This window comes from Humulus lupulus, chromosome 6 (genome assembly GCF_963169125.1).
Source record: "Humulus lupulus chromosome 6, drHumLupu1.1, whole genome shotgun sequence".
NCBI classification, from domain to species: domain Eukaryota; kingdom Viridiplantae; phylum Streptophyta; class Magnoliopsida; order Rosales; family Cannabaceae; genus Humulus; species Humulus lupulus.
In genome coordinates, this window is record NC_084798.1 from 58988225 (window position 1) to 59007924 (window position 19700).

A 19700-nucleotide genomic window follows, 5' to 3' on the forward strand; every position below is an offset into this window, starting at 1 on the left:
AAAAGAGAAAGCAGCACTAGAACATTTCGAGTTCTATGCGATAGAGCAGGTTCCTCGAGAGAAAAACTCAAATGTGAACGCTCTGGCCAGACTCGCCACATCCAACGAGGTCGATGCGCTGAATGTTGTGCCAATTGAGCACCTGTCGACACCCATCATTATCGAGCCTGAACAGGAACATGTCTGCATGATTAACTCTGAGCCAACCTGGATGACCCCAATAGTTGATTACCTCGAAACCGACATTCTCCTAGCAGAACGGAACAAGGCTCGAAAACTGAAGTATCAGATTCCCAGATACACTATTGTGGAAGGAAGGTTATATCGGAGAGGATACTCTATGCCATTACTCCGATGTGTGACTCCACCCGAGGCCAAGAAAATCTCAGAAGAAATTCATGAAGGATTTTGTGGAGACCACACTGGGGGCATAGCCTATCTAAGAAAATTATAAGGCAAGGATATTTTTGGCCCACTATCAAAGCAGACACATTTGAGTATGTCAAGAAATGCGATAAATGCCAGCGGTTCGCTACAATCCTGCAAGCTCCACCATCTGAGATAACTATGATGACCTCCCCATGGCTATTTGCGGTGTGGGGAATTGATCTCATAGGCTCGTTGCCAACTAGAAAAGGTGGAGTTAAGTACGCAGTGGTCGCAGTCAATTATTTTACAAAGTGGACCGAGGTCGAACCTCTAGCAACGATTACCTCGAAGAAAGTTTTGGACTTTGTGGTAAAAAACATGATCTGCTGATATGGAATACCTTGGAAAATAGTATCAGATAACAGTACTCAATTCGACAGTGAATTATTTACCAATTTTTGTGAGAAAAATGGGATAATGAAGAGCTTATCCTCTGTTGCCCATCCCCAAGCATATGGCCAAGTCGAAGCTGTGAATAAGACTCTCAAGAATTCTATGAAAAAGAAATTGGAAGAAGCCAAGGGAAAGTGGCCCGAGGAATTGCCCTAAGTCTTGTGGGCCTATCGAACTATAGCTTACACTTCAATAGGACATACCCCTTTTTCTCTGGCATATGGATGCGAGGCCATGTTACCAATTGAGGTCAAAATAACCACTATTCGTAGCCATGCTTATGATCAAGCCTCGAACCAATCCCAGCTCGAAGTAAGTCTGGACCTGATTGAAGAAAAACAGGATGAAGCTCAACTGAAAAATGCAGCATATCAACAGCGAGCTACCCAATACTTCAATAAAAAGGTTCGGACAAGACATTTGGATTGGGAGACTTAGTGTTAAGGCGTGTGTTCCTAGCTACGAGGGACCCAGCCGCTGGCGTGCTCGGGCCCAATTTGGAAGGACCCTATCAAATCGAGTCAGTTATTCGACATGGCGTCTACAAATTGGCAAGATTAAACGGAGAGTTGGTACCACGAGCATGGAATGGCAAACATCTACGACCTTACTATCAATAGTGTAGGAATGATGTCTCCTGTAACCATGATTGTTTATCTTTACAAAGTTTCTGTTAATAAATTGTTCAATTATGAATAAAGTTCATTTTCGTTTCAATATGTTGTATTTTTTGCAAATTCTCTTAATTTAATAACCTATGGTCACACTTATAGGATATTAAGGGGGCATCAGTGGTATATATACCATAAGTTTGAAAAAAAAAATGAATAACTCAAATATAACATACACGAAAACAAACAAATGTCTGGACCGCTAACCAGATTATGAAAAATAAAGTGTTTGGATATAACCAAATGCGCGAGCCAAAATAATTTGGACATAACTAGATTATTAAAAATAAAGTGTTTGGATATAACCAAATGCGCGAGCCAAAATAATTTGGACATAACTAGATTATTAAAAATAAAGTGTTTGGATATAACCAAATGCGCGAGCCAAGATAATTTGGACATAACCAGATTATTAAAAATAAAGTTTTTGGATATAACCAAATGCGCGAGCCAAGATAATTTGAACATAACTAGATTATTAAAAATAAAGTGTTTGGATACAACCAAATGCGCGAGCTAAGATAGTTTGGACAAAACCAGATTATTAAAATTAAAAGCGTATGGATTACAAACCAGATACGAGCTAAAAAAAAGTTTGGAACAAACCAGCTAAAACTAATCGACAGAATGATGGAATATAGATAAACCCACTTCAAATTAAGTCGAGAGTGAGGCTGGAATATCTTGCAAAAAGATAGTTTCGACCTCACAACTTTGGGGAGCTACCCAAGGACGAGGAAAAGTAACTAGAAAAGCAGGATATAACTAAACTACATATCTTACACGCCATATAAGTACTTTCGAGTGCATTGTAAAAGTATGTTCCGGCCTTGACAAATAACGAGATTGGACACAGATATATCGGGCAAACCATGCGAAAATGCATGGAAACTCGAGCCTAAATCCAACACGTGTTTGTATGAATAAACCAACACAAAAGCAAACTTTTAATATATATTGCTTAAAATATTTCGATCAGAGAGATGTAAAGCAAAAAATATTAAAATAAAAGACGAACATGGTATTAAAAATATCGAAAGTAAATAGCTCTTTTGCGAGCTGTAAATTGTTTTTGCCCCAAGGGCATGAAAAACAAAAGCTATAAACTATTACAAAATTTTCAGAGGGACGCAGCCCATGATCGAGATTTAGGAGGTAGGAGCATCCTCCTTAGCCTTCTCAGCATCCTCCCGAGCAGCTTCCTCTGCCTCTAGCCGAGCTTTCCACTTGGCCAGAAACTCATCCTCAAAAGAGCCTAAGAAGCTTGTGTCGAGACCAGCGTTGCTGGCCCAAGTCCTGTACATGGCCAAGTCAACCGCCCGATCCTTCCTCTGCTTGAACTCTTCGAGAAGGCGAGCCTTTTCATCCTCTTTTATCTCGAAGGTGGCCTTTTTCTCCTCCTCGAGCCTGGCATTCAGCTTCTCAAGCTCCTCAACTCTGGCCCTGTTCTCTTTGAGCTCGACCTTCACCTTCTCGATCTCAGCCTCCAGCTTTGACCTTGCGGCCTTAAACTCGTCAGCGAGCTTGAGCTGGAGATCCTTCGACTCCTGAGCATAGGACATGCTCGCATGAACCTCATTGTTCAGCTTAGCAATTGTAGTAAGAGCCTAACACACAAACAAATCAAGTTAGAGCATGCTCCGAATAAAATCACAATAAATAGCGAGGTAAGAGAAATTACCGAGGAGATGAGCTTGGTACTCTTGTCATAAAGGACATTAGAGTCACGAGCATTGACCAGGAACTGCCATTGAGGAGCCCCGAGCCCCGAGATTGCTGATGCTTTGGCCTACTCGGGAAAGGACATCCAACCCGAGGGTGGCCACGTGAGTCCCTGCAGCGTTGTCGACAACATACTCATCAGAATGAGTAGAAATCGACAACAAGTGCCCTTAGTGATCGCTGGCTTCTTCAGAACTGAGCTGAGTGTTGGAAGGATCTGGATAGCTAGAGGAGCATCTGTTGCAGGGATGTCGACCTGGGGAGTGGGGTCCGCTACCAGGCTCAGAACAATAGGAGTTGGGGGAGGAGGAGTCGTCTTGGTCCTTTTAGGGACCTTTGTAGGCCGACCAGACTTATGCGAGGCTCTCGGGCGCTTGCTTTGCTTGGCCCCCTCACCATTGGCGAGCATATTCTCGAGGTCAGAGTCCATAGTACCTGCATGATCAAATCACATTAGAAAACGATCTCAAAACGTTAAAATTAGTGTGAAGCAGACAGTTAAAGGAATTAAAGACAAGTGACAAGGAACCTAACTGGAACTCTCCCCCGAACCTGTGCTCGGCGACCACGTAATTCCCCTATCTTCGAAGGAGGCTGGGGGAGTCCCTTCCCTATACGTGGAAGTCAACCTCAAAAGGTCCCTATAGTCGTTTGTACCATATTGGATGACTATTCCATCCTAAACCTCATTCAGACTATACATTGTGTCGTATTTTCCTAGCCAGCTATCAAACCTATGGACCCTATCATCTACCCAAGACCATACATAGAAGTTGTCCCTATCAACTAGGCATAAGATCAGGGTTTCAGGTTTATGCTTAAGGAGGGAAGGAGACCATAAGGCCCAACTAAGAATGACCTTACCTCTGTCACTCGAGCTTGAGGCCTCATCATTGGCGTCGTTCGCCGAGCATGGACTCCTACGACGGCGAGCTGGGGATCGTGCCTTTGAGCTTTGCCTCAGAGGAATCCTGTTAGTTGGGAGATGCACAAACTCCCACTTGGTATACTTCTTGTAGGCAGTGTCATCTGTGGATTGGTCCTTCTCCAGGAGACCACAGGCTCGAAGCTTATCTTCATGAAGAAGATAAGACAGGGAGCGCCTACCATACAGAAGCTAGAGCAAGGCTTCTTTGTGCTCCTTCATCGCGTCCGTGGGGGTAGGACGGTGATAGTTGATTGAAGAATTGAATACATTATGAGTAAATCGAGCCTAAGCAAAAGTCGAGCACGAAAAGAAAAAGGATCATAAACTTACAGATTCGTCTGAATGAATAATATTTAGAGGGAGCCAGGCCGTTTGTCCAAAAGACCGCCTGCTTGAAGTTAGGAGGATGGTTAGGCATGTCCTCTAAGATCTTCTTCTCCCTGGGATAGCTCGAAAGGTATTAGAAGCCATCTCTTCCCCGAGCTTAGGAGGGGTTTCTTTTCAAGCAAAAGAGATATAGAATATCTCTTGGTGAAGGCCCTTCCCACTTTAGCTCGTGGTATAGCGACCTCAGGGCTGACAAGACCTTGTATGAGTTGGTCTGGAGTTGGAAGGGCGCGAGCCCAAAAAAATCCAGAAAGCCCTTAAAAAAGGACTTCAGTGGCAATAAGGCCCCTGCCTTCATATGCTCGCGGCTCCAAGCTACGAGCTTCAGCTTATTGTCGGGACGGACATCTCCCGGGGCGTAACAACTTTGTTCATTGGAAGTCAGAGCTCGACACCTCAGTGAGCTGGACAATCCTAGGCCGTGGCGAGCTAGGATGTTGGTTATTTGTCCCAATGAAGAAACCAAGCTCAAATAATGCTCGGTCTCGAAAAACTCTCCCCTCGAGGTGGGAATGGTAGTCGGCTGGGAGGTGGATGGATGATTTTTTGATTCTTCCATCAGTGAGAATTTAAGTTCGCTCGGTTTGAAAGCGACCGTTACTTTAAGCGTAGGGTCGAGAGGAATTGGTCTGGGCTCGGGGTCTGGGTCTGGATAGATTGCGACTCGAAGTTTTTTCCTCTTTCTCTCTTCGACCTCATCGATTTGGCGTTGAAAGTGAGCTCGAGTATCCTCTTGCTCACACCTCACTTCGTGCTCCCAAATCAGCCACTGATTCCGAGTAAAGGGTGACTCTGGGCTTGGAGTTGTCGAGGAATGAGGAATCGCGAGTACTGACCCCCACCATTTTTCCAAATTCTACAACATCTAGCAAGAAAGAAAAAGGGTGAGGGCCAAGCACAGAAGATATTAAAAGATAAAAAATCAAGATGGTCCGAGCTCGGATGCTCGAAACCAGGGAATAAGCTCGATCGAAAGAACTAGATCAGGCTCAAAAGAAACCTGAGCTATTGAAAGAGTCGAGCCCCGAGCGTGTATTTGACGTGAAGGGGGAAAAGTGGATTTATTTTTTAGAATCCTGGATTTTCAGGGAAAAAGTTGGCGGTTACTCAAAAAGGTGATATTTTTGGGAAACGTGCAATTTAAAATCCTTAATTCCATACCCCATTTCTTGGTCTACACGATATGTTATCCGGAAATTAAATAACACAGTAAAAGAGTCATATTTGCATCTTTTATGCAAAATCTGGGTTTGGAAACCCATAATATCAGATGAGCCTAAGAGCTACACAATATTGGCTAAAACATTCTAGTACTAAACTAGTAAATGTGCCTACAGTGCAACAACAATACAAACGTGCATGGGAAAAACATAATATATATGTACGTATGAGGTCAAGAATAGATACTTACACAATGAAGTTGGTGGATACAGAGATATTGATGACCGGAGGAGTAGTTGCAAGAACGATCTCACGGAGTCGAACAAGCCAACGTTGTTTTGTTTTCTCGGTTTGGAAAACATGCAAGACCAGAACAAATTTTGGATTCTGTTTTTTTCTTCTCTTTTCTCTAAAAGTTCTAAATGCAAAAGTAAGGGGAATAAGATGACACGGGCATATTTATAGGCCCCAAAGAATGTCAAACATCGAATTGATCTGGACCGTTGGCCGAATTCAGTATCTGATCAAACAAACGGGTACAGACGTAGCGATGGCAGCATAAAGGTGGCAGACGAATAGACGTAGGCATGGTGTAAAGGCACTCGAGTACTCTGATTAGCCAATCCCTGGCTGACGCGTGTCTACACTCGAGTACAATTAACGGTACAGTTTCCAAGGAGGACAGTTAAGAAGTTCCTTCTCATGGGATTCGAACTGATACTTTTGAGGGGAAAAATGTTACACCCAGATTTCGAGCATGAGGTTGTGATCTCGAAATCTAGGCTTGTCAGGTGTAAGCTCGAAATATGCACAGTCGTCATATGATCCTTCAGTCGGACCTCTTTGTAGTAAATAACGACCTCGAAAACCCAAGGATATAAAGCCTCGAACATGCTCTAAGCTTGCATATAACCATGGTGTGATGCATGTATTCCCCTGATACATGTCTTACCTTCGGGTGGAATGATTCGAGCTCGGGAAGGGTCGAATCGAATGAGGTGGCTTTGTCAGGGGTTACTTGTTCCAAGCATAGGCAAAGTTAGGCGACGAGCTCGTGATCGCCTGATAGTCTCGGCGAGTTGATGATTGTCTCGGAGATTTGATGAATCTCGTATCTGAGTAAATCAGTTATATGTGAACATATTTATTGTTGTACAATCCCAATGTTTAAGGGATATTATTTAATTTGTTATTCGATCCCATATTTTATGGGATGTTTCCGTGTATGTAGGAAATAATGCATTAAAAAGCATTATATTAATTGATTCACAGAATATCTTATCGAGATATGTTGGAATGAATTCTCCAACCTTCTCTATAAATAGAGAAGGAAGCACCATTTGGAGAGGATCGACTTCTGGTATCTGGAGAGAAAACTCTGGGCAACTATTCTCTGAAAAGTTTCCAGAAAACTCCCAAGTTCTAATAACAAAGACTCGTGGACTAGGCAGATTTAACTGCTGAACCATGTAAAAAACCTCTTGTGTTCATCTTTGTTCAATTCCTCCAATATTTTCTTGTTTAATTGCTCTCCTATTTAAGTTGACGAAAAACAACGTCAACTACAATATTTTATAATATTTGAATTTATATTAATATAATTAGTAAAAAATTAGGATTATATATTATTATCATAAGACTATTTCATAACATTTAAATTTATATTAATATAATAATTAAATATCTAGGATTGTATTATATATTATTATAATAATGATATTTTATAACTTTGAATTTGAATTTGAATTTGAATTTATATTAATATAATTATTATATATGCAATCTTATATTAAATATTATTATAATAATGATATTTTATAATATTTGAATTTATATTAATATAATTGATAAATATCCATTTTAAGTTAGTTTTTAAAAAACTTTGTGCCCGTTTTTGGTGGGGGTGATGATAAAAATAAGAAGATGCACTGGTGTACTTGGGAGCGGTTGTGTTGGCATAAGTCCGATGGTGGTATGGGTTTCGGAGATCTTTTTGTTTTTAACAAAGCCCTCCTTGCTAAACAAGCTTGAAGGCTTTATCATTGTCAAACCTCCCTTGCAGCTCAAGTGATGAAGGGGTTATATTTTCCTCAGGGGGATTTTCTGCATGCTAAAGAAACCAGCCAGGGCTCTTATCTTTGGTAAAGCATTTTATGGGGTAGAGAGCTGTTCCTGGAGGGTGCTAGATGGATTGTTGGTGATGGTAGCTTGGTTAATATCAAGGATGATGTCTGGATTCCTAAAAAGTTTGCCAATACTACCTATTCGTTTCATTGTCATCCTCTCATTTCCACGGTCTAGGATCTCAAACATGATAATGGTAATTGGAATAGTAACTTGATTGATAGTATTTTTGCTGTGAATGAGGCTCAACAAATTCTGTCCATTCCCATTTTGCTTCAACGTCGGGATGACCTCATTTGACATTATAATGCTTCTGGTGAGTATTCTGTCAAGAGCGGGTATTGGAATGCCTTCCGTTTGTTGGGTTGGGGGCTGTTTTCGAGCTCGGAGGGGCAATCTTCTTGGTGGAAAACTCTTTGGGGCCTTTCTCTTCCTCCAAAGGTAAAAATCTTTGCTTGGAAAGCTAGCTTACACTGGATCCCTACCAGAAGCAACTTGGTGGCACATGGAGTTTCGACTACTAGGGACTACCCTATTTGCAACGAGGCTATGGAGTCTACTTTTCATGCATTATGGGGTTGTTATAGTCTGCGTTTGATTACTTATCATGCTTTATTTGGTACACTTCCATCCTTTCCTCCTCATACAGATTTTTACATGTTTTTGTGTGAATGTGTGGCTGTTTTGAGGAAGGATGAGCTTGAGACTATGTTGATTTCGAAGAAATAAGATTGTGCATGAGCAACGCATTATTGAGGAGGAAGGTGTGTTGGGGTGGGCGCTTGATTTCCATAAACGGTATCGTGAAGCTAACGCTACTAAGGTTCTTAAATCCGAGATGTTTGTTGCCACTAATGCCCCGGCTGTAACTGTAGCAGCACAGCCACGGTGGTCCGCCCCTCCTACTGGCCATTTGAAACTCAACGTTGATGCAGGGTAGGCGGCCGGTAATCGTAGGGTCGGTTGTGGGGAGGTGGTCCATGATCACCTTGGGAATTTCTTGGCATCATTGGCGGTTCTGGTCCAAGCTTTGATCATGCCCCGGTGGCTGAAGCGCTGGCTGTTTTGCATGGTTTGATTCTTTGTTCGAGATTGAGATTTAATAATGTGATTGTTGAGTCTGATTGTAAGCGGGTTTGTTTGGCTTTGTCTAACAAAACGTCCCTCTTAGCTGAGTTTGGTTCTGTCATTGCAGATATTTTCTCGCTTTGTAATAGTTTTGATGTGGTTGGGTTTTATCATTGTAACCGGTCAGCCAATTCCATAGCTCATGATCTTGCCAAGTTGGCTCTTTCCATTGACAATGCTATGATTTAGTGACCTGGCCTTCCAAAATGTATGAGTCATTGACTTTGGTGTTAGGCAGTTGCCTTTTAATGAAATCTTCATTTCTTAAAAAAAAAAGTTAGTTTTAAAGGTATATTCCATTAAATATTTAGAATATTCCGTTAAAGTTAACAAAACAAACCGTTAAAACAAAAAATTTCTATTATCTACACCCTTTATATATAGAAGAGATATTAATTTTAATATTATAATAAATTTTAAATAATTTTATTTATCCATGAAATATTCCAATACATATAGCCCTTGATAATTTTATTTATTAAGGCAATTTTAGTATTATAAATGTAGGAAAATTCTTCTATAGGGGCTTCACTTTAAGCCTTACCGGTAGGGCTCTCAGTGTTTTTCGACCCGTGAACAGTTTTCGCGCGCGACTTTTTTTTATGACCGTGTATATTGTAGCTATTTAGAGCATCCTACAAATTTTCAGAAAATTTCGAATAGTTTACGGTATCGAAAACTAGGTTCAAACATGTTGTTTTCCACTCGCATAAAAAAAATTAGTCACGCGTGCAACAACATGTTTGAACCTAGTTTTCTGAAAATTTGCAGGATGCTCTAAATAGCTACAATATACACGGTCATAAAAAAAAAATCGCGCTGAAAACTGTTCACGAGTTGTAAACACTGATAGCCCTACCGGTAGGGCTTAAAGTGAAGCCCCTATAAGAGAATTCCCCTATAAATGTATATATATATATGATTTTTTAGGTGCATAAGGTATGCATCAGTGCATTCCTTTCTTGTGTTTTGGTTGGTGAAGTATTGTTGGCGCAAATATATTTTATGACCGTGTATATTGTACTTATTTAGAGCATTCTACAAAATTTTTTAGGATAGTCTGAATTATTTATATTGACGAAAACAAGATTCAAACATGACAATTTCCACACGAAAAGAAAAAAATAGTCACGCATGCAACAAACTATTTGAACCTTGTTTTTGATACTGTAAATTATTCAGAATTTATTGAAAATTCAGAGGTTCCTCTAAACAACTACAATATACACAATCTTTAAAAAAAATTACGTCAAAAATACTTTACAAGCCAAAAACAAATTGGGATGTACCGGTGCATACTTTTATTGTGTATGCACATGAGAAATACCTTCTATATATATATATATATATATATACTAGATACAAGCAATATGCAATGCACGTTTGTTTAGTTTTATTTATAGAATTTTTAATATTTTATTAAATTTGTATCATTGTTATATAAATTTCAAATAAATAAACAATATTATATATAAAAGAAAGACATAAAACATATTAAATGAAAAATTAAACCAAAACACTCTTCCTGATTTTTTTTTAAATATATATAATATGATAACCTTTTTCAACATAAATGATAATTTTTTTAATAAAATTTAGATTATGTATTATATATTATATATTATTATAATGATATTTTATAATATTTAAATGTATATTAATATAAATACTAAATATCTAGTCTTGTATTAATTATTATTATTATAATAATAATATTTTATAATATTTGAATTCATATTAATATAATTAGTAAAAAAAATAGGATTACCATAATAATATTTTATAACATTTAAATTTAAATTTATATAATTATCATATATATGTAGTTTTATATTAAATATTATTATAATAATGATGTTTTAAAATATTTAAATTTATATTAATATAATTGATAAATATTTATTTTTAAGTTAATTTTAAAAGTATATTTTATTAAGTATTTAAAATATTTTGTTAAAGTTGACAAACCCTTCAAAGAAAAAATTTCTATTATCTAGACACTTTGTACATAGAAGAGATATATAATATATCTATCTCAAATTCTTAATTTTTAATTTATACTTTTATCGGGTTGCCTGTCTTTCAATATACGTGTATATATAATTGAGAAGCATATGTAGAACTATATTTAATAAAATTTATTAAATATACAAAATTTATATATATATATATATACTAGGTAGAAGCAACGTGCCATGCACGTTTGCTTAGTTTTAAAGTTGTAAACATTGTTAATAATTTTAATAAAAACTAGTTCATTATTTTTTAAAAATATATATAATAGAATGAATTATAGTTCTATACTATATATAATATTTATATCTATATAATCTATATATATGACATTTAAACACAACATTGGTATATATATATATATTTACATGACTACATGATATATATATAATACAATAATATTTAAAAAGAAATTAATAATAAAAATAAAATAAGAATAGAAAAAGTCATAGTGTAGACAGTAGTATATGTGCATCAACTATATTTAGTTTCTAATGTATCTCGCAATGTTTTTTAGTGAATTTGATGAAGAAAGAGAGTTTCAATCACTTGATAAAAAACAAACTATTACACAAATTTATAAGATAAAAAAAATGATATGTATGACTTTATTATTTTTAGATAAATATGATTTAATTATTTAAATTATCTAAAATATCTTAAAAATATCCTATATATTTTAATTAACTAATTAATTAATTTTTTTTAAGTTTATGTTTGTTCTAGTTTTTAAATTTGGTAGTGACAACAAAATATTATATATTATATGTTTAATATAATATTAAGTTTAAGTTTAATTAAATTTTATTTAAGTTAAAAAATGTATGATTTTATTATTCTTAAATAATTATATTTGTAAAATATCTCAAAAATATTTTATTTTAATATTTTTAATTATTTTTAAAAAATATATTTTAAAATTTTTTAAAAATATAAGAATATTCTGTTAAATATAAAAATATTTTGTTAAAATTAGCAAAAAACATAAAAAAAAAATTATTAAAACTAAGAATTTCCTTTATCTTTAAATTGGGACATATACAAGAGAGAGAAAAAACAAATTAAATGCATGATTTGCCAATTTAGAAATCTTTGTCGTATGTCATTTCATAATTTTGAATTGAAATTCTTCTTTTCATAAAATGTTAGCCACGTGAGTTTTTTCAAAAGACATGAGATAAGGTTCAATTCCAAAATATTATTTTCTTGAGAAAAGTATCCAATGTCTTATAAACATATTATTGTTATTTCCATGCTTTGTCATTGTAAGATATTTGTTGGGCACAGGTACTTACTTTTGTATTTCTAGCTTATTAATAAACTTCCTTTGAACAAATGAAGGTACTTTTATAGAAGCTGAGATGCGAGGAAAAAGAGAGTTGAAGCTTCTAAATCATGGAGAAACTTATGTAATGAATTCTCCAAGTCTTTTATTCAAGTTCTTCCCACCTGGAGTAGAGTGGGGAGGTAGTGACCGAATCAGATGTCATGAAACAGGTCTTGAAGCTGAGTTGACTTTTGGAGGAAGATCTTTTTTAGGACTAAGAGGAACTCCTAGATCAATAAAGGGAAAGATCTTCGATTCCTCTTCCAAGAAGCCACTTTTTGAGATCAATGGCCAATGGGATAAGTAAGTAATTAACTAAATATATTTATGAGTATTGCTATGGCATATTAATATTAATGTGTTTGATACTACATGATGCAATATATATCATATTAAATTACATATACGTGTGACCCTCATATTAAATTATATCAATCATTTTTATATCGCATTAGAAGTATTGGACACTATATGGTATCTTGTAGAGTCATATTATTGACAATAATACATGGTTATTTTTATTTTTACCTTGCCTATCATCATCATTAAAAGTAATCATAGTGATTGTTTTGTTTTCAATTCTTAATACAGAAGTGTCACACTCAAGGATCTTAAAAGTGGCGAAGTCCAGGTTTTATACAGTGCCAAAGAGGCCACTTTAGGACTTAAAACTCCCATTGTTAAAGATCCAAAGGTAAACTAACTCAACCATGTTATATAAATTACATAACACAGTCATGCTTATCAGCTATAATCAATTAATTTCACTTTAATTGTTGCATTTATTTGTGTTGTGCTCTTTTATTTAAGGGAGTGTGGCAAAGTGAATCAGCTGTAGTATGGAGTGAGGTGAGCCAAGGAATCATGAGCAAAGACTGGGTAAAAGCTAGAGAAGCAAAGAAAGCTATTGAGGAAAATCAGAGGGTGCTTTTGAGAGAAAGAAAATCCAAGTCTGAAACATGGGTTCCTAAACACTTTATTGTGTCTTATAGCAAGGAAAATGGATGGGATTGCTCACCTTTAAGAAAGACCATCCCACCAGCTCCTATTGTTGTACCATTGAACAGTTAAATATATATAATGACAAAATAATTTATTTTGTATTTTTACCTAGATCTACATGTATGGAAAAACGTAGGCACCTATGCCATATATGACTCGAATCCAATGCCATATTTAGTGAGATTAAATCATTGTGTTACCCCTCCAATATTACATATCCACATTTGAATTTTCATAGTCTATAACACATGCTAATTTTTCTTAGAGGATCTCTTAAATAAAGGTGGGAACAAAGCAGAGACATAGAGCAATTTCATCTCCGATCTAGAGTCAGGCAAGGGCGATACTCCTTGCCCGAACCTCAACCCATTTGTGGTGTGTTTGGCCCTTGGAACTAATATATGAGAGTAGATAATTATGTTCAAGAGGATTTTTCAAAAATCTAGCTTTTTAGCTATCATTGTGCAAAAACTTAGTTTATGGGAAAACTAACTACATAGGCCAATTGAAATTTAAACAAAAACACATCAGCACAATCAAGGGCACACATGTAATTAACAATACAATAGTCATCTGCTCAAGCATGAAACACGATCAAAGCCTTCTCCAAAACCACGTAACTCTCTGCGATTGTTTCCATCCCTGGAACTCCCTTCTCCGGCGACAGCTTTCTTCTCCGGCGACAACTCCTATCTCCGGCGATTTCCACAACATTTGATCAATACTAGCAAATGTTCGACCTCAGCTTCTACAAAAATATTTAACAAAAATCTGTTCACTTTGACAACTAAATTACTGATCATTTTCTGCAGAAATCAAATAAATTCCAACAATTTTCCAATCATACGAGCTGCAATCTTTGAAAATTTCGGCGACCTGCATCTTTGGCACACGATCAAGAAACAAGGTTTGCAAAAAATCTTCTCCTCTGTCAAATCTATTCTATTGTCATTTTCTTTTATTTGAAAACTATCTTAAATCTTCTACATAAAACTATATTATTTTCATACAAAATCACAATTATAGATGAACTATTATCTTGATTACAATGATAATGATCACGATCATGATGTACTTTTTGAAAAACACAAACAATTTATAAACTAAAAAATTGAAAAAAATTATCTAAACCTCCAAGTTTGTGTACATTGATTAACCAAAAAATAGACAAGAAACAAGAACTCTGAAAATTTTACATTCTAATTTGTCTTTACAATAAAAAGAATAATTTGATATTAGTGTGAATTTCAACTGCCAAAACATTCAGTAACATTAGGATAACGAGTTACCTTGAAAAACAATCAATATATTCAACTAAATGTTTCAGAATGGTATGTGATTACAGATTAAGGTAACCAGCTACCTTCCCATCAATATGATCTTTAGCCAACAATGACTGATGATGATCAACCCTTAAAAGTGAGGAAGAAATATAAGCACATTTTAAATGAAAAAAGATCTGTAAAATTTGAGAAAACTATTTCATGCATAATCATGCAGTGCAAAGATTACTTATATATATCTGCAATATTGGAAGATAATATTAATATGAAAAAAAAGATGGAAATCAAAATATTTGGCCTCTTTACGTAGTTGCTTGATTGTGATGAGGCCATGAATTAGAGACTATGTCCGAGACAATGAAAGGAAAATACCACAATAGGGTTTGCAAAAGAAACTCTTTACGATTAAGGAATAGATATATCTAGGAGGTTCACTACTTAGTTACACTGGTGATATTAAACTACCATGTCCTGTTAATTAGCAATCAATCCATATATATAGTATTTTTTTTTCTTCTTTCCTTTTTTGAGCAATTCAATGCCATATTTTGAACTGAGTAAATGATTGTTCTGTATTCTTTCTCTGATTGATTTCAGAGTAATTAATAAAAGTTTTACTATTTTCTTCATATTTTTCTTGGCCGAATTGGTTGTGTACATTGATTGACTAAAAATAGACAGAAAACAAGAAATCTGAAAATTTTAGATCCTAATTTATTGTCTTTTCAATAAAAAAATTATTTGATGTAGGAGTGAATTTTTACTGCAAAAACAATCAGTAACAATAGGGTGACCAGTTACCCTGAAAAACAATCAATATATAAAACTAAATATTTCAGAAGAATATGTGATTAAAGATTAAGGTAACCAGTTCCCTGGCCCATTTAGAACCAACTAACTGCTTAAAAATTGCCAAATTTTGCAGGTATGGACAATACTACTTCTTTGGTTCAATATGGAGGCAAGTGGAATGAAAACAATGAGTACTAAGGGTACACAATGACTGAGATATTTATACCACCATATTGTTCTCTTGATAACTTGGTGAATTTGATAAAAAAAAAAGGAGATAAATGAAATAACAGCAACTATTGAAGTTTCCTATCAAGTAGAAAAAGGAACACCAGCAATGAAGGTTGAAACAGACAATTCAGTGTTGTTCTTCATGGAATTAAAGAAAAAAATTCCTGCAAAAATAACAGACTTACCATTGTGTGTCACTATAGTTCAAGAATCAAGCAATGAAAATGACATTCTTCTACTAGCAAATCAAAAAGCTACAACATAAGAAATGGAGGTGGTGACATTATTAATGCAAGCAAACCAAGCTTCCATCAATGAACAAATGTTACTTGAAGTAGGAATGTCAAGCACAACAAATGAGGGCATAAATGTGTCATACATACCTCATTTTGCTGAAGAAGTAGTTGATTTCATAATTGAAGACAATACAAAAAGAAAAAAGAGGTTGGAGGAAATCCAAATAGTAATATCTGATTACAGAGTCAACACAATAGAGCAAGGGCAAATTTACAAAGATAAGAACACAATCAAATCAGCTCTTAGCTACTATGCAATGCTGGAGAACTTCCAGTTCAAAACAAAAATATTAGAACCTAGAGAGTACCTAGTTACCTGTGCATATGAAACATGCAACTGGTTGGTTAGAGCATCTAAGTACAGAACTCAAGATTTATTCAAGGTACAGAAATGCAACCTAAATTACACTTGCTCTGTTGAAATTGTTATGGAAGACCATAGGCAAGCAAAAAATATCGTAATTGGTGAATTATTAAAGAATAAGTACAAGTCAATAAAAAGAAATTACACTCCAAATGACATCATTAATGATATGAATGATGACTTCGGAGTAACTATGGGATACACAAAAGCATGGAGATCAAGAGAGAAAGCTTTGCGTCTAGTAAGAGGGAACCCCGATGATTCATATCAAAAGTTGCCAATGTATCTTTACATGTTGAAGCAAGCAAATCCAGGAACAATAACACACCTACTCACAGACAAGGAAGATAGATTCAAATACCTATACATAGCTTTCTGTAACTCAATTAAGGGTTGGAGATACTTGAGGCCTATAATTGTTGTTGGTGGAATTTTCTTGAAAAATGCACATGGTGGTATCCTATTTTCAGGATCAACGTTAGATTCAAACAACAACATTTTCGTGATGGCTTTTGGAATAGCAGACTCTGAAAATAATAACTCATGGCTTTGGTTCTTCTCCAAACTGAGAGACACCTATGGAGAACCCGAAGGTATGATAACTTCAATTATATATTCTTGTTTACAAATACAAAGGAGTTAGTTACCAAAACCAAATACACAAATACATGTTATTTCTTTTAGTATCTGAATAAAGTAACTGGTTACCTTCACCAAAATTTAAAAAAAAAATGAAAAATACCTAATTTTTGCTCTTTTATTTAAAAATATTTATACTCCACAGGATTGGCTATAGTTTCCGACAGACAAAAGAGCATAGACAATGCAATATATATGGTGTACCCAAATGCTTTCCATGGAGCTTGCATGTTTCACTTGCTCAATAATTTGAAAAGCAAGTATGGAAGCCATGGAGATGAGAGCTACAAAGGAAATTCATTGAGAAGAGCTACAAATGAAATTCATTGCAGCAGCAAAAGCATACACGAAAACAGAATGTGAACATTACATGAGAGGCCTTGATAGACTTGACAGACGCATTAGACCTTATTTAGAGAAAGCCAAGTATGAAACTTGGGCAAGATCATACTCGCCAACATAAAGATACACCATGATGACACCCAACATCGCAGAATCACTCAACGCTGCACTAAAAGCTACAAGAAATCTCCCCATTGATATCTTGGTTGAATGCCTTAGAAGTTTGGTTCAAAAGTTGGTTTGGAACAACTCAAATAATGCAAACGGAACATTCACAAAAGTCTCTACAGCAACAGAGAATGAGTTGAGACATGGCATTGTTTCAAAAATGAAGTATGAGGTATGCAACTGAACTTATTCTTACTATTCTTTATTCTGTCAATAGATGGTAACCAATTACCTTCCATAACAATAGAATTTTTTTTACACAAAAGGATAACTAGTTACTTTCAATGTTAATTCTAGTTAAAATATTTATTATCTGATTCTATTTCATGACAAAACTATTTTTAGGTCTTGCCTTTCAACACAATAGAATACCAAGTTCGTGATCAAAAGGGGATAAATTTCATAGTAAATATACATAATAGAACATGTACTTACAATAGGTTTCAAGAAGATGAAATGCCTTGTGGCTATGCAGTAGCTGTCATTGTAAAGAGAAACTTGAGTGTGTATGATTACTGTGCAAAGTTCTACAGAACAGAAACGTTGAAAGCATTGTATCAAGAAAATGTTCATCCTTTGCCCCATAAAGATGAATGGAATCTCCCACAACACTTGGACATAATTGTGCTACCTCCAAAGGCAACAATCCCTGTAGGAAGACCAAGAAAGAAAAGAATAAGATCAAGAGGGGAACCTAAAGTAATAATCACATGTGGGAAATGTGGGCAACCAGGACATAACAGGAAGACTTGCACGAATCCTCCAATTGAGAAGCCAAACAAATAGAAAATGTCAAAGACATAGATTCATATTTTACAGCAAAACAAACCTTTAATAGTGTTATTCATTGAAAGAGTGACTTTCATATTCATCAAGTATTATTCAGTATTTTAATAAAATTGTTTGAAATTTAAACACATTGATTGATTATGCAAACTTATAAAATCATTTCAAACTAATTTGTTGGATTTGTTTACTTCTTATTTATCAATGCTACCATCAGTATAAATACACCACGAGGAAACAAACATGAACGTAACTAGTTACCCAAAAATAACTACAAAACAACGATATAGGTAACTGGTTACCTTGATATTACAATACAATATATATTACCCACTATAACAATCTAAAAGCCAAAAATAATTAAAATATTTACTTTCTTCTATCACAAACTCCTCTATACATAATATTAACTTAATAAACTAGTTGCATTACTATAATAAGACAAACATAGTGGAAAAATCTAAAAAACACTTAAGTAACCAGTTACCCTCGGTATATTAGGAAAGAAACAACCTAAGTACCTAGTTACCCTCAAAATCATTCTTTCCCGAATAACACTAGGAAAATTAGTTAAACAACCCAACTGAGAACTAGTTACCCTCAAATAATTCCATAAAACATTGTAAAAAAAAATACGAAAAAGAAAAAGAAAACTAGCTACCTGCTTTAAAGTGTTATATAGAATATATATTAATAATTGAAATAAAAAACAACAAACAAATGGGGAAAAAAACACTTAAGTAACCAGTCACCCTCGGTATGTTAGCAAATAAACAATGTGGGTACCTGGTTACCCTCTAAATATTCTTCCCACCACTTACACCTGGAAAATTAACTAAAAATCCAATCTGTGAATTGATTACCCTAAAATAATTCCATAAAACAAAGAAAAAAAAATAGAATACTAACTACATGCTTTAAAGTGTTATATACAATATATATTAATAATTGAATTAAAGAAATAATGAAAAAAAATGAAACAACAAATGAATTAACAAAAGGCTATACTGATATATATATATATTTATATAATGACTGTTTAACGCCCAAATCGGGACAACCACTAAGCGGTAGTTGTAGTAAAATCGGGCGGTCAATCCACAAGGAGCTAACCTAAAATCAAAAGATTAGTAGAAAATAACACAAAAAATTAGTAACATGAAATAAATAAAAATGAAAATGAAAATGAAAAGAGATTTGAGATTTTGGTGTTGTCTTTTTGATGAAATGATGAAATGAGATAAGTGAAATAAAGGTAAGATGTAATCAAGAGTTTGAGAAATGGAAAGGTTTCAAGAATCATCCATATGCTTGTTTAGTTACTTGGTTACTTGATTTACAAAAAATACACAAGTAAATAGTTCACATCCCAACATTTACTTGGAAAATCTAACATTTAAGTCCATATTATTTTCTAACAAAAGTCAATTTGAGTTATAAATTTCTTTACTTTAAAAGCACAATGTTAATCTTATGAAAAATCTAAAAATGACAAAAAAACCCAAGGGCAATAA

General features: G+C 34.9%; 2 protein-coding genes across 3 annotated transcripts in view; both read left to right on the plus strand.

Annotated features, from left to right (window-relative positions):
* LOC133782202 (oxysterol-binding protein-related protein 4C-like) overlaps window positions 1-13476 on the plus strand; it is a 28079-nt gene extending 14603 nt beyond the window's left edge. For both annotated transcript variants that reach the window (XM_062221422.1, XM_062221423.1), the window contains 3 exons: window positions 12298-12586; window positions 12875-12977; window positions 13094-13476. In XM_062221422.1, the coding sequence (XP_062077406.1) occupies window positions 12298-12586; window positions 12875-12977; window positions 13094-13354 (653 nt within the window). In that variant the 3' untranslated portion in view covers window positions 13355-13476. The remainder of the gene's footprint in view (window positions 1-12297; window positions 12587-12874; window positions 12978-13093) is intronic.
* A 3886-nt stretch (window positions 13477-17362) lies between these two features.
* LOC133785136 (uncharacterized) lies at window positions 17363-18186 on the plus strand. Its single transcript, XM_062224390.1, has 3 exons — window positions 17363-17572; window positions 17618-17620; window positions 17746-18186. Exons 1-3 carry the CDS (start codon window positions 17363-17365, stop codon window positions 18184-18186), a joined length of 654 nt encoding a protein of 217 aa, XP_062080374.1.
* The last annotated feature ends 1514 nt before the right edge of the window (window positions 18187-19700 follow it).

Coding starts and splice junctions, on each gene's coding strand:
- LOC133785136 (XM_062224390.1), top strand. CDS start 17,363: ATGATGACACCCAACATCGCAGAATCACTCAACGCTGCACTAAAAGCT.